The sequence below is a fragment of the Acomys russatus genome, chromosome 5 (genome assembly GCF_903995435.1).
Source record: "Acomys russatus chromosome 5, mAcoRus1.1, whole genome shotgun sequence".
NCBI classification, from domain to species: Eukaryota; Metazoa; Chordata; class Mammalia; order Rodentia; family Muridae; genus Acomys; species Acomys russatus.
Genome location: NC_067141.1, coordinates 51,783,682 through 51,799,835, shown reverse-complemented (window position 1 = coordinate 51,799,835; position 16,154 = coordinate 51,783,682). Strand labels below are relative to the sequence as shown.

General features: G+C 40.1%; 1 protein-coding gene across 1 annotated transcript in view; it reads left to right on the top strand.

Moving 5' to 3' along the window:
* Positions 1–16,154, top strand: part of Asah2 (N-acylsphingosine amidohydrolase 2) — a 61,617-nt gene that overhangs the window by 15,266 nt on the left and 30,197 nt on the right. Inside the window, exons 7-8 of the mRNA XM_051146339.1 lie at positions 11,356–11,476; positions 13,402–13,527. Coding sequence (XP_051002296.1) covers positions 11,356–11,476; positions 13,402–13,527 — 247 coding nt within the window. The remainder of the gene's footprint in view (positions 1–11,355; positions 11,477–13,401; positions 13,528–16,154) is intronic.

Below are 16,154 nucleotides of genomic sequence, written 5' to 3'. Positions count from 1 at the left end.
TTGGAGACAAGCTGTTCTGGGCTGCTTTTTCCCATCGCTGCATTGCAGATCTGGATGTCTCAGGGTCAGCTGTCAAGACTATATAGCAGAGCGTCTCCATCTGCCATGCTCGCCATCCTGCAGTAACTTGCCACTGTTTCTGCTGGTACCAACATGCTCTCTCTGATGTAACTGTTCTGGACCTTGCCACCTGGTGGTAACTGTCATTTGAATACATTAAAAAGTGATCCAAACCATGACGCCAAATCTGATCCACAAAACTGGAAAGATTATTCAGTGGTTAAGAACCCTCGCTGCGCTTGCAGAGATCCTAAGTTCTGTTCCCGACACCCATGTCGGATGGCTCACCACTCTGTGTACTGACTAGAACTACAGCTAAAGGATTCTGGTATCTTCTTCTGGCTTCTGCAGACACACACACACACACACACACACACACACACACACACACACACACACCAAAACAACCCATCTGAGGTGCTAAGTAGTGTAGCCCACCACATGCTGGTCTCTGACATCAGGCAGAATCCAAAGTGGGAAGAACATGGAAGTAAAAAACTAACAAATGAACAAATAACTCCCTGAATTACAGATTGTGGAAATTCTCTAGTGTGGCCTTCAGCTGGGGAACAGGCATGAAGTGATTTGCCCTGGGTCACAGGCAAAACCTTCCTCCCATAATTTTTTCCTTCCTGCTTTCTTCAGACAGTGAGTCTGTACTAGACACCTATAGATGAGAAAAGAAAAATTCATTCTTTGGCCTTAAAAACGGAAACCAAATACCTTAAAATATAATGCCTAGATTTGGATTCCTTGAGTCAGTCCCTACATTCTTAAAGACCCAGTCCCCAAATTTCTCAATTGCAGACATACTGCCTTTTCTCTGCACAGGGATGACACTCACCCTCTGTCTGTGGAATGTATACAGTGTAGGCTGCATGCTCCTGCAAGGAGCCCAAATTGATATAGCTTCTTTTCTCATGGGGCCTGAAGTCCACTGGTGGGAACAGAAGGCATTAAATTAGCATAAAACATACATAAAGTAACTGGACTAAATGCTAGAAATTACATAGTTAAAGTATAACTAGGTTATATATTTAGAAAGGAATGAGTATTGGGCTATCTTAAAGGAATTTGTCGGAATGATTGGAAAATATTTCCCCAAGGAAGTAACAATGGAGCTGAAAACTGGCCGAATGGGGATGAGAGGAACACTTAGTGTGTGTGAAGAAGCATATGATATTCCATTTAAACAACTGATAGGCTATCTGGGTCTCCAGAGAGCAGAGGACAAAGGGGCAGGATGTGTGAGCCAGAGTCACAGATTAGATACAACGTAATGATTCTTATCATTGGTTGGTGGGTGGCGCACACCTCTCACCCAGCACTCAGGAAACAGTCCAAAGGTTAAGTCCAGCTTGGTCTACAGATTGAGGCCTTGTCTCTAAAAGCCAAACTAAAAGCAAAACAGCAACAAAGCCAGGAGAAATTTTGGGTTAAGACCAAGAGAATGAAAAAAAAAAAAAAATTCCTTCAAGTATTTTAATCTGAGGCAGGGACTCCCATGCCACCAAGCAAAGAGCTAAGCGCTTTTCCTCCAGGCATAGAGAGCATGTTTGCAGGGCTCTGAATCATGAGTTGAAACATAAGGTGTGCAGTGCGCATAAAGTCTACTTGGCAGACTCTGGAAACCACATCTGTCAGTCATTCCGTGCAGGAAACACAAACCAGCAGTTAAGAAATCTTGATGTCAGGCCATGTGAGTGATGAAAGGAAAACCATGCCTTTTCTGTCTTTCAAGCAAAACAAAACAACCCTAGAAGGGTGGATAACTCCAGTACCAGTTCAGCAAAGCTAAAGAGCCATCCTCTGTTTGCCCCTTGGAACAGGCTGGGTGTGGCCGCTGGGAAACCACCATGGGCTTCTTCCCTCTTGCATGATGCAACAGAGCAGGCTTGATCTTGCCTTCCTTTCCTTTGTCGCAGCAGCAAGGTATACTCTTTATCTCCCAGTCTCCTCCCTCCCTCCCTCCCTCCCTTTCCTCTCCTCCCCTTCCCTAGTCCCCACCCCATTCTCTAGCCCCTCCCCTTTGCTAGTCCCATTTTCTTTTCTATTCCCTCATCCTTTCCCCTTCCCTCCCTGTGAGTGATTGCTTCCTGGCCCTGTATTTTGTATTTTGTAAACTCTAATTCTTACAAAGAGGGACCAGGGTGCCCTTTGAAGGAATGTTCTAATAAACAAGACTACTGATGTGTGAAAACCCGTGCAGTAATTTGTGAAGAAACCCCCCAAAGTCCAATGTGTGGAAAAGCACAAAACGATGTGGCCTTGGGATGTGCTTGTGTGACTCCTGGCCAGGGTCACTGTGTCTGGTTGTTCTCTGTGCCTCGCTCTCATCTACTCTGTGAACTTTCCCCTCAGTTCACTCGACATCACTCAAAATAGCAAAGGCTAAATTTCCAGTGGTGGCTTTTTAAGAAACCATTTTTAAAGAAACGAAACAGGGGTCCCATGTGTAGCCCGGCCCTCAATGGTATGGTCTTTTTGGCTTGGACTCGCCAGTGCTAGAATTGCAGGCATGTGCCACCATACCTGGCTTCACTTACTAACCAGTCTTTATCTTGTCATTTATTTATTTTTCTTTATCCCTCCTGGTCTTGTCTTCTCAACCAGCATTAGCCCTGCTTGGGGAAGCGCAGATCCTTGTTCCTGAAGGTCTTTCCTGTCTTGTCCCTTTTCTGAGTAGCTCTGACAGCCAGCAATGGCTCTCTGTCTGCCCCGTCTTCATTTTGCATTTGTTTTCTAGTGAAGTCAAGGTGACTGTGTGCCTCTTGCTAGGTCTGGAACATCTTCTTGGAAAGGGCTGGATAAGGGCTTTCAGATGCCAGGGTAATGACCCGTGGCTGATAACAGAAAGCTTCCCAGCCCTGGAAAAACAAAACCATAAAAACCAGTTGACAGAAGACCTTCAGCTTAGCTAACCTTTGAGTCCCCGGGGAGAAGTTCTTAACCAGAGCAAGTCTGTGCCTTTATTTTTTTTTTCCCCAACCAAATTTTGTTTTTAGGTATGTAAATAAAATGTGTTCACCATAAGAACATGAAAAATTTAGGAAAGCAGGCAGGAAAAATAAAAGCAATCACTCAATTATCCTACTACAATCCTGCTGTGGTTAAGAGTTCATCTTCCCATACAAAAACAATTGTTTAAAAAAAAAGTGTCAATGAAAGGACGTGCAGTAAGGGTAGGTGCTCACCTGATTTCAATCTCCAAGCACTACACCTTTAAAATACCATGAAAATATCAACAATACTATGTCTCACATTAAATAGACTCTTGGCGCTCCTTCCACTTTGTGGCAACACTCTTCATATCTTATATGCTTTTGTGTCCCAAAGTCTGTGCAGCTTTATTAAATATAGTTAATTCAGCTCGCTGCCGAGATCTCAAGGTGTTTTTGAAAAATCACTTTTCAAGCTTTCTTTGTTTCTTTTGTTTGAGGGTGCTGCTTTTAAACTTTGTACACCTTTGCTTTAATCTTGACTGCCTCCCTCATCCCACAGGTGGGCTTGGCCGGTTCGCAGAACTGGATCATTCTGTAGCTGGACTTTCACGTGCTTCCCATTGTGTGTGATTAGTTTCTTGTCTTCAGTACTTTCCTCTTGTCTTACCTCTCGCTTTTGAATTGGGGGATTTACAAGCTGCTTTTCCTTGACGGACTGTAGTTTTCAATGATGCCACGCTGGGTGACAGTGCCTCTTGTTTCATGAGACCTTGGCAGTCCCCCTTAATTACCAGGATGTGCTTTTCTAGCCCTGGTCCTGTGATTTTAGCAGTGACATTGTCCCAGTGCTGGCCACGGTTTCTTGTTATTTAAGAGACTTTCATACCCATATAGTTTTCTAATTGTGAACCCTAAGACAAAAATTTTAAACGAAGACCATCTGTTAATCTTGAGGATCCGAGATAACTTCTGTGAACATTTCATGCCATAGCCACTTAATGTTTTGCTAATTTGTTACTTTATAAAGTGAGATTTTATTTTATATAAAGTTTTACTTATTTTTTTATTTAGCAATATCATATGGCTATGTTTCAGTATTAATGTTTTTTATATTACCATTTAGGTTTTTTTCATGTATTTGTATATATGTGTATACACACACACACACACACATATATACATACATATATATATATATATATATATATATATATATATATATATATATATATATATATAACGTTCATAAGAGAGTACATTCCATTATATCATGCAATTCAAATACAAACATCACATTAGGCATAAATATACTTGTCTAGTCATTGTGATAACAATTATTCAAGAATTTTCATTTGCCAGGCATCTCTTTCAGATATTTCCTTGAAATTGGAAACCTGTGCCAATGTGTCCCCAACTTTAAAGCTCCTCTGTAAGCTCAAGTAGAGTGTTGCCTCACAGACTCTGTTAGTCCTGGTGGCATCATTCATCACAATTCCTGCCAAGAAGCAGACTTAGGAAAGTCAAAGCCCTGTTGTTTTCCTTCAAATTTCTCTAATTCCCAGTTAGGGTGAATTTTCAAAAAATACTGTTTTTGATAGCTGCCTATTTTTCTTTTGTTGATTTCTCAGTCATACTACAAGGATGAATTCTGTTTATCATTACATCATGAAATCCACCCATGAAGTGTCTTCCTTGGTATCATTACAGCAAAGGCATTTCCTGGGCAGGATTTTTGAGGACAAAGAAAAGGGGTAGTTGATGATGTTTGCAGTCTCTTCTCGAACGCTGTCCAGCGGTAAACCCAGAAAACCTTCTTTGCTGCAGTTTATTGTCTTTCTTCTATATGTACATTTAATAAATATTTGGGTTTTATTTGGGTCAAATTATGGTCCAAATAATGCTCTGGTGTAATTCAGGGAGACATCTTTTCTTCTCTTTTCCCCAACTTTTCCAATGAGATGAGGTAAGCATTGTGAGAGAGATGACACAAGCATCTTCATTAAAATAATTCATGCCAAATACCACAATGGGCAGAGCATAAAACGTCAGTAGCTTAACACGGTGAAGGTTTGTGGTCCTTCTGCAAGCATATCTATCATCTGTTGGAAACGTTCACATGCCTCACCCTTCAAGGGAAACAGATGTGCTCATAGGTGTTTGATGAGCATCAGTCTCTGCCACTAGAGGGCAGAGTTTCCCTATTTAATCATTCCGTGCTTGTCCATTGGTTTAACACACATGGGTTGTATGTGTGACTCATCCACTGTTTATTTTAGTATTGCATTAATACTATAAGTACCACAGATATTTATACCCACATATGTTTATGTTTTCATCATGATCATCATCATCAGACTAGCAATATATATCAATAATATCAATATCAATAATAATAGTACCATCGGCGCCATTGCAATGAACATGTATTCCATGTAGGCCAGTCTTGGTACTAAGTACTTTACTTGTGTTAGTTGCAATAATTGTCAACTACTTCAGGTAGAGATTACTATTGTGATTTTGATTAAAGATATTAAATGCTGTGGTTCAAGTAGGTGAAAGCCACTTTTGTGTCACTTCTGAGTTGGCATCTTAGCCGCTATAATATATGTCCTGCATGTTAGGTTCTCTGGAAGGCTAATCATGGATAGAGGGGCTTCAAATCACAGAAGCTTCTTTTCTATTACATCAAGGGACCAGAAGTTCAAAATCAAGGCATTGACGGCGTTAGTTCCTTCCGTTGAAGGAGAGTCTGTGCAGGGCCTGTTCTTAGCTTATAGAGGTGGCCATCGATCCTTGTCTTCCTCCCCTTATGTTCACACCGCTCCAGGCTGCCTTCATCCTCACATCACACTTTTCTTTGAGCTTTGGCCTTCGCTTTTTGTTGTTTGCCTGTTGTTTCTCCTCTTGTTTAAATATGTCAGCCATTTGCTCTAAGGCCTGAGCTAAGGAGGTGTGGTCTTATTCAAGCTTCATTTTGAACCCATGATAACCTTTTGTATTGGTAACTCAAAGAGTGCCCATGTTCCCACAGACACAGCCTTTGATGTACTCACAACACTCCATTTCCTCGTCTGTGCGTATTTACTCTGGCTAGGGCTATCGCTAGCACAGAGGCCCTTGCAAGCTGTCTCACCGAGCCATTCTTTTTTATTTTTGTTTTATTCTGGCCTGACTGATGTTCCTGGCTCAGTGAGCTAAGCAGGAACTAGAGTTATGTTCCCAGTGACTCCATGTCTGCACCTTCTACACAGGGCACAGTTTATACAAAGTTTATTCATTAGGCCCAGAGCTGCAAATGGAACCTGTGGTAGGCTTGCCACTGTCTTAGAATATTTAAGAGCTTTTCAAAGTAGGAAACATTAATATTGTATCTTTTCCCTCTGGTGTCTTCATTTATATAGGAGAGAAACTTAAATATCCCATTCTATTTTATTATGTTGCTTATTTATTTATAAGTCCAATTGAGATTGATTGATTTACAGTCTTTGGGATTTTGTAGTTGACTTTGTAGTCAAGTGGTTCATAGTGGAACAGGTCTCTGATTTTTCTCACTCTCCTGAGTGTTCTGCACTGACTTGATTAGAGTGCCAGGCCCTTTGTTGCATCTAGGCATGCCATCTCCCTTATTTTTAAAGTGTTTGTCATCAGGACCATTCTCATTCTTTTGTGTCTCATTTGAACTCCTGAGAAACTGAGTACCTTCTCCTCTATTTGGAACATTGCTTCAAAACACATTGTTTTGAACAGATAAAATGAGTTGTAACTACGACTTTTTAAAGTTAATTTGACCATGTGTCTATGTGTGTTTATCAATAATCACCCCCACCACAGTACTTTAGATGTTGTGAAAAGCCCGGCATTTTAATAGCATACATTTCAAAGGGAAGGGAAGAAAATATTTATCTTCTTTTTCTGCAAGTCCAATGACACTTTGAATACTTACTGCAAATGAGCAATTTTTCTAAGCTCAAAAGTAGATGAAATAAATAAATTTGTATTCTAATCAGGACAGATTCTTATCATTTGATTTCTCTGCAGACATTAATGTAGGTAATTGTGACATCCTTGGTGTGGAAAGCATACTAACATGTGCGTTCCTTGGGAATTAACATGTTGACAGTTACACTTTGGGTTTCCAATGACTTGGCATCTGTGGACAATGTGCAGGCTCTTCTGCTCTGGCCCCTGCCCACTTTCCCATCCTCTGAACACATATTTTGACATCGGTAGCCTTTGGTGCTATTATTTCATCTACTTATTCTCCCATGAGTCCTTTGTCTCCCTTTCTGAAACATTTCTCACGATGAGATAATACCCATATTGTATTGAACAAGCAAGTGAATGAGGAGAGAGGACAGAACCAGTGTCCCATACTGAGAACTCTTGTTCATTGTCCAATGAACCTGGATTCATAGTCATGCTTCTTGATGGGTGACTGTGGATGCAGTCAGGCTGCTGTGCCACTCCGAGACTTAGTGCATTTCTTTCAAAGTGAGTTTCTGACTAACTAAAAGATGCGTTTGAAGTTCTCTGCCTAGAACACGGGAGATAATTATCAATGTTGAGATCAGTGTTCTACATATTTCCTTCAATTGAATCTGTCTCACGTCATCAAACACGGATCAAGTGTTACTATTTTGCATGAGAAATCATACACCTGTTACGACCATCACCAGTTTTTTTTCTTCCAAATCTAATGACTAAAATGTTAAAACAGGAAATTTCATCGAAAATAGGGAAATGGCTGATTTGTATTTTTTTTTCTGTGTTTTAAGGGAAATGTGAAAACTGAGGTACAGATTGAAGGAGAATGAGGGAAAGAAGGAAAGGAGGGAAGGAGGGGAAAGGGGAGGAGTGGCAAAGGAGATGGAGAGAGAGACCAGGGCAGGGATTCCTCAAATACAGAATCTTTTAATGATTTCTAGAGGGCGAGCTTAGGTTGTGTCCAGTGCTCATCCTTTTGCACAGTGCTTAGGAGACATCTTGGAGACAGACTCACTTTTATAGGCTGATGATTTGCCCAGGAGCTTGCTGTGGTTAGAAGTTCTTGGGATGGAGAGATGACTCAGTGGGTAAGAGCACTGACTGCTCTTCCAGAGGACCCTGGTTCAATTCCCAGCACCCACATAGCAGCTCACAACTGTCCAACATCTGACACTCTCACACAGACATATATATATATACACACACACACATACAGGTAAAACAACAATGCACATAAAAAAAACTAAATAAAATTTATTTAAAAAGAGAAATTCTCAGAATTACTTGGGAGTCTGAGGCACAAAGATCTCATTTTTTAAAAAAGAATGCCAAGATGAAAAAAACCCAGAAGCTAACCTAGAAAAGTTTGAATATCACCAATTTAGAGTTAATTTAGAGCCACTAGCACAACAATCTCCATTTAACTATAATCAACTTCAATATAATGGCAATATTCTGCCATTTTGTTTCCTTACTCCAGTCTCTTTTTTTGTTTGTTTTACTGGAATATTGTACAGACAACAGCAGATAGCTTACATTTCATTCATAAATAAGTCAGCAAAGGATTATTTTTCTTAAGAAAAATATGTAACTTCAACTCACTGTGTTTAGCTTTTTGGATGTAGTGAATGGTTCACAAGGTGTTTTACTAGGGAATAGGGAGTTTATTAGAAGGGTTATCAATGTTATGGATGGACAGACAGACATGCAACAACATGGCAAGGACTCTGAGGCACGGACTGGAGCCAGCATCAGAGACAGATAGCATGGGAGCATCTCTGAAGAGAATCAGAGTCCATGTGCCACAGGAGAGAGCCTCTCTTAGGTTCACAGGCAGACCTGCACTCACTTGGTCTCTTGGATTTCCTGGCAGGAGGTGGGAAGGACAGGTTGTGCTGGCTCCTTGATGTAAAGTCACTTCCCAGGTGAAATGTCCAGCTCAGGCTCACAAACAGTGTCCCCGAAGGGTGCACATAAGTGACTGAAAAGGGGGCAGCTGTGCAAAGTAGCAGCTAGATTTGAGCACTACATTATTGCAATTATATCACAAATAATGTTCTTTTTTTAAGATTTATTTATTTATTGTATATGAGTGTTTTATCTCCACAAGAGGATATCAGATCACATTATAGATGGTTGTGAGCCACCATGTGGTTGCTGGGAGTTGAACTCAGGACCTTTGGAAGAGCAGGTGGTACTCTCAACCACTGAGCCATCTCTCTAGCCCCCACAAACAATTTCTTTCTTTCTTTTTTTATTTACAAGCAATTTCTTAAAGGAGTTTAATATCCAGCCTGTGCCTAATAAAGTTTTGGAATTTATGTATTTGCTTAACTAATTTGTGTGCATGTGTGCTAAGCAAATGCTGTACCGTTGAGGCATATGGACAGCCTAATAAAGTCTCTGTTCTGCCTGTTTTGTTTAAATCAGAGTACAATCAGAATACATGAACAGTATATAGACTGCGTTTTTGTCTATGTGTATTGTTTCTTAATATTTTTAATTTGTGACAATTCTGTTTCTATACTATTTACTGTATAGAGAATTGTAAAGTCAATTGCTATGTATTATTATTATACATATTATATATTACATGCTATTATACACACACACACACACACACACACACACACACACACAAATAGATAGAGAGGCAGACAGACAGACAGACAGATAGAGACAGAGATTGAGATTTGCATATATGTGGTGAAGGAGCTGGCTGCATTGGCTTGCCCTCCCTTAAAGCACCACTGGGCTTTTGCTGGTTGGAGACTTTCAGCTCCAGCAGACCTGCCCAGTTCTTTGTAATCCACATGAGGCCCCATTGTACCAACCAGAGTAATTCTGTGCTGCCTGTCTAGTGCATTGAGCTTTATGGCATCACCTCCAACCTACCTCTACTATCAGAATGGAGGACTTTAAGTGAATCTCAAGGTCCTAAAACACTCTGAATTTTTAAGTAAATGTTTAGTTTTGTGTACCATTTTCACGTAGGTAGTGATGTAAGCTAAATGTTTAAATTTGATTTTTCAGCATAGGTTTGAATCTATAAGAGTTTAAAAACTCCTAACACTTAACCTGACACTTGATGAGTCAGCATTTCTCAGTTCTTATCTGTTTTGGTTCATCTGTTTTATTGCCTTGTCTCCAGCAGACATCTGTATTAGCCAGCTTCCCACATCACTATGACCAAATGCCCGAAGGGAAGACCTTAAGGAATGATTTATTTTGCTCACAGTTTGACAGAGTGCATTCCATTGTGGCAGGGAAGTCACCAGAGAGTGGACAGCCGTGGAAGACTGTGGCCTCATGTTGCCGCAGAGCAGGATGGAAGGGCTTCAAGCCAGGGGCCTCTAGCCTTACATCTGTGAGCGTGGCCCCATATCCAGAGAGCCCCGTAGTCTTCCAAAACAGAGCCATCAGTTAGGGACTAAATTTTCAAATACACGACTCTATGGGAAAATTTTCACATAGAAAGCACCACAACAGCTTCTTTCACCTGTGTGAAGGTTTAGTTTATAACAGATAAGTCTCCCAGGCGAGCTGTCCTAGGAGCCAGTCTTCTGTGGGCCATCATCTTGCTTTTCTGTGTCACCTATGCGGATGGAGGCAAACAGCCTACCACTATTGTGAAAGAAAGTAGCAGATGTGTAATTAGTTTGTAAATTGTATGGATCTATATTTAAACAAGGTATTCCTATGCATGAGGACATGCTGAATTATGCATGCATCCTCTCTTATGCCTTTATGCACTTACTCTGCTCTTCCTGGCTCTGTGATGCCCTTCAAATGAATTGCTAGTCATCTGTGGTCTGAAAGCCTTTATGTCCATTTCTTTATACCATTTGTCATAGCATATTAAGGCCATTTGTTCACATCTCTGTGAGACTCTGAGAGAAAGCTTCATTTATTCCATGCTTGGCATACAGCTAGCCCTCAGTACATGTTTACTGAATTGGATTGGGGTGATTTGGATAATATTATCTTTCTGTCTGTCTTGAAGGACAAAAATCTATGTCTATCCAATTATTTAGGACTATCATCTGGTAACTGATCATCCTTGGAACTTGTTAAAAGCTTTTGTGAAGATAGTGGTGATACAATATTTATGAAAAAGGAATTCTGTATTTTTTAAGTAAATGATCAGAATTCTTAGGTCTATGATTCACGATTTTATCTGACCAACAGTGAAGGTAGGGTGCTTAGAATTTAAGGCACTTTTATGTACTTCATTAGTGCAGTAGCTAGTGGTCAGCCTTATAAAATACTTTTATTAGCTGGACAAGACTTAAGCTTTTGAGAGAAGGCTCCACTCTTTGGCTCCACTCTGGGATCTCTTGATTAACTTGGCACTTCTTCTCCTTTACAGCTGGTTTGCCATCCACCCTGTCAGCATGAACAACACCAACCACCTTGTAAATAGCGACAACATGGGCTATGCCGCTTACCTTTTTGAGCAAGAGAAGAACAAAGGGTATCTACCTGGGCAGGTGAGACTTAATGTCACTGAAATCTTTGTTGTGATTCACTGAGCCAGCGGTCCATTCAAAGTTCAAGAAGAAAGTGTTCTCGCAGACCTCCTAAGTATGCTTGGGTGGAAAGAATTCACTGGTCTGGAGAAATGGTGCCAGTGGTTAAGAGTGTTTGCTGCTCTTCTAGAGGATAGGGCTTGGTTCCTAACACCCACATCAAAAGCCAAGAAGAAAGTGTTCTCGCAGACCTTCTAAGTATGCTTGGGTGGAAAGAATTCACTGGTCTGGAGAAATGGTGCCACCCACATCAAAAGCCCCACATCCACTTATGACCACAGTTGCAAGGGATCTGGCCCTCCCTTTTAGCCTCTTTGGGAAATCCATGCTTGTGTGTGTGTGCGCATTGCGTGTGTGTGTGTGTGTGTGTGTGTGTGTGTGTGTGTGTGTGTCTGTGTGCATGTGCATGCATGTGTGGAGTGGAAGTATGGACAGAAATGCTTCAAATGATAAAGATACCATTTGTTCTTCATAGCAGATGTTTCTTATATTGAAGGTTTCATAAATTTACAAGAAGTTACATAAGAAAGAGGGGTTCCATATCTTTTTTAACATGCAACAATCTTTGATCAAACTGGTAATATGGTGTTTACTTTTATTTTGAGTGCTATAAGAGTATCATACACCTTCTTAGTAGCATAAAACCATGAATGGAGACAGGCCACGAGACTCCTTTGTTGATTCAGGCTTTCCTAATGAAAACATTTCTCCCAAAGACCTTCCTTCTTTCCTCTTTCTATTCTGTTTTTGAGAAGGCATTGCTATACAGTCTAGGATGACCTTGAATTTATGATCTTCCATCTTTAGCTTCCCAGCTTTCAGGATTCCAATGTGTACCACCGTGCAATTTGGGAAAAGAGGGTCTTACTTATACTTTAAAGGGGCCATTGATCCATGTCTTTCTCTAAGAACTCTGGAGATGTTTATTGGGAAGCAGTAGACAAGGTGGGTCCAGAAGGATGCCTGGTCTGTCTCCCTTCCCCCCAGCTGGTGTGCCTTGTCTGACATCAGTGGAAGAGGATACGCTAAGTCCTGCTGTGACTTGAGGTGCCAGGGTGGATTGGTACCCCTTAGGGGCTCCCCCTTCTCTGTAAAGAAGTAGAGGGGGGCTGGGAGCATGAGGATGGGACTGGGTGGAGGGGGGAGGGGCCTGGTATCAGACTGCAAAATGATGAAAAAGGAAAGAAAAAAAAAAAAAGAGCTTGCAGGGGGCCAACCTAGGTGTTGAATGTCAAGGGCAAGTAGATTTCTGGGCTTCAGATAAAGTACCAGACACTAGATGGATGCTCCACATTTTGTAACTTAATATACTCTGCATTTCTTTTAAAATCATATGTGTTAGAGGAATGTATGCCTTTGAATGATTCCTTTGAAATCTTTTGCCAATCACTAGATTATTTTCAGTAATAATAACAATATCGACAGTAACATGAACCTTTTCAGAAACAAAAAAATTCTCAGAATGTGGTCTATCTTTTTATTGCTGTATGATTTCTTTCCTGAGGAATAGGGAGATGGTTCAGTTAGTAAAATACTTCCTGCCCCGGAGTTGAATCCCCAGTATTCAAGCCAAAATTTGGGGATGCTTGTAATCTCAGTATTCGAGGGGCAATACAGGCAGGCAAATGTGAGCTGGAGCTCACAGGTCAACCACCACAATCTAACCAGTGAATGACAAGTTTTGAGAGATTGTGTCTCAAAACCAAGCAAGCAAAAATGACAGAGGAGGACGGCTTCTGAGGACTGATACTTGGGTTTTGAGCTGTACCTACCCCCACACCTGTGTTTATGCAGAAGTTTTTATGAGTGGATTGAATATGTGGGTTTTTAATGGAAGTTATTATTAAAGACAAGAATAAAAGGTGATTGTGGATTTATTTTGGCAGGGACCATTCGTAGCAGGCTTTGCTTCATCAAACCTTGGAGATGTGTCACCCAACATTCTTGGACCACATTGCAACAATACAGGAGAGTCTTGTGACAATGAGAAAAGCACCTGTCCCATCGGTGGGGTAGGTTGTAAGGGCATGCTTACTTCATGTTTGAATTTCATCAATAGCAAACAAATGGGTTGTTTCTAAGTGCACTCTGACCTGTTGGCCTGGCGCTTCTCTGAAGCACCTTCACAGACTCTCTAAACTTTAAGTGGGTTGTCACAGTTTTCCACTGTGATGTCAAATGTAGCAGTTGTCCATAATTCCTCAAACCTGGGAAGGTCAAAAAAAATTTACCTTCTAATATTTGAGTTTTTGAGTTTGTATCCAATACTCTCTGTGACATTTCTCACAGACTGTAAAACCTATGTATTTTTTTCCTTTAATGATTTTCCTTTTTTTCCTCTTAAAATTAAAAACTGGTCTTTCTGACTGTACAAAATAGTAAAAATTGAAAATCCTTAAATGTGGTAGTTTAATGTGAATGTCCCCATAGGCTCATATGTTTGAATGTTTGGTCTCCAGTTGGTGGAACTATGTGGGAAGGATCAGGAGGTGTGGCCTTGTTGGAAGAAGTGTGTCACTGGGGGTGGGCTTTGAGGTTTCAGAAGACTCATGCCATTTCCTGACTCTCTCTCTCTCTATGCTTCTCCTACTTGTGGATTAAAATGTGAGCTCTCAGCTGCTGTTCCAGGCACCTTCTTTTGTCTCTCCATCATCATAAACTCTTATGTAGATGCAATTCAACTCTTTCTTTTGTAATTTGCCTTGGTCATGGTGTTTTAGCATAGTAACTAAGACCCCAAGTACCACTTGCCTCTTTAGTCCCCAGTAATTGCTAATCATGCTTTCTTCTGGTATTTGTCCATGCATCTGTAAAACAATTTTTGTGACTTATTTATGGATTCTAGGACTTATATTTTCCTTGTAATTTTCTTTAGAAATTGTATATCTACATCTGTGTTGCAACTTTGTATATTAGTCATCAAGGTTATATTATATATTTTTTAAAATTTTACCTGGTTTCCCAGAATTAACGTAAGTCTGTTTCAGCTTTCACACAGCAGCAATATTCTTAGTGAAGCACCCCGTTGTGTGGCTACTTTGTTGAACTGTTCCTATCCTCCAACCCTACCTAATGAGTGGCATGGGTTTACAGTTACACTGTATGTGTGTTATTGTTTTTAGTTAACTTTTCCTTTTTCTTCATTTGCACATTTGTCAATTTATTGCATTATAATTAATTTGCAGTACATTTAAGGTTACTTTTAAAACTCCATAATTCACAGATGAAATGGTTAAATAAATTATATTAACCTGTAATAGAATAATATGCAGTAGTTTATCAAATGATGGAATGCTGGATTATGTAGGGGACAGTTTATATAATGTGGAATAATAAATTTGGATTCAATATGGCATACTCAGTATAATGGCAGTTTTTCAAAATGAATGTTATAGTAAAAGAAGAAGTGACACCCCTTTAATTGTTAATGACTATTCTCTTGACACTATTATGGATAGCTTTCATTTTCCTGCTCATGCATTTTCATATTTTTCTACAGGGAGCATACTTTACCTTTATAACTAGAAAAATCATAAGGGGACTCTAATGCCTCCTTAATTCAGTTGCTTTTTAAAAAAGAATTATTTATTTATTATGTTATGCCTGCATGTAATGTCTGCAGGCCAGAAGAGTGCACCAGATTTCATTATAGATGGTTGTGAGCCATCATGTGGTTGTTGGGAATTGAACTCAGGACCATTGGAAGAGGAAGCAGTGCTCTTAATCTCTAAGCCATCTCTCTAGACTATTGATTGATTTCTAATTATGTTTTGATTGCCTTCCCTGACTCCAAGAAATCTTGTAGACAGCATTTGCTCTCTGCAGCATATATATCGGCACAATGGTTTATATTGCATTTCCACACTCTTTCTTCTGTGATGTGCTTATTTTCAATGAATACATTCTAACCCGTAGCTAAAGTAACTATACTATGCTCAGCTTTAAGTGCCACTATTTAGTTAACCCTTTCTTTACTTTTGTGTTTTCCTTTTCATTCCTATAAGTATGATTGATCATTGGCCTCATACATATCTACACAATTCCAACTCAGGACACACTTTATGTTTTATGTTAAAGAGAAAATACACCTAAAGTATGCTACACGTGGCCTGTCTGCCCTCTCTGTGGCTTTTCTACTCACTCATGCCCCAACTTTCATTTATACTACTCTTGAATTCTTTGATGGCACGAGCTAGCTCTAGTTTAAATATCCATTTCATTATCCATGAAGTTGAACATGTTTTAGTATTGAATGACCATTTACACACACACACACACACACTCACACACACACACACACACACACACAGAGAGAGAGAGAGAGAGAGAGAGAGAGAGAGAGAGAGAGAGAGAGACAGACAGACAGACAGACAGACAGACAGACAGACAGACCCAGAGACAGAGACAGACAGACAGAAACAGAGACAGGGAGACAGACAGAAATAGAAAAAGACAGGCAGACAGAGACAGACTATGAGTTACCTGTTCCATCTGTAGTCTATGGTGATGCATTATGATGCTTTTTATTGTAAATAAGAGAAACTCCAACTCAACATGGACAAATCAAAGGTTATTAAAAATGACATTCTTCTTTTATTTTTTAAAATTTAGATGCAGCACTTGGAAAGTGTATATTATA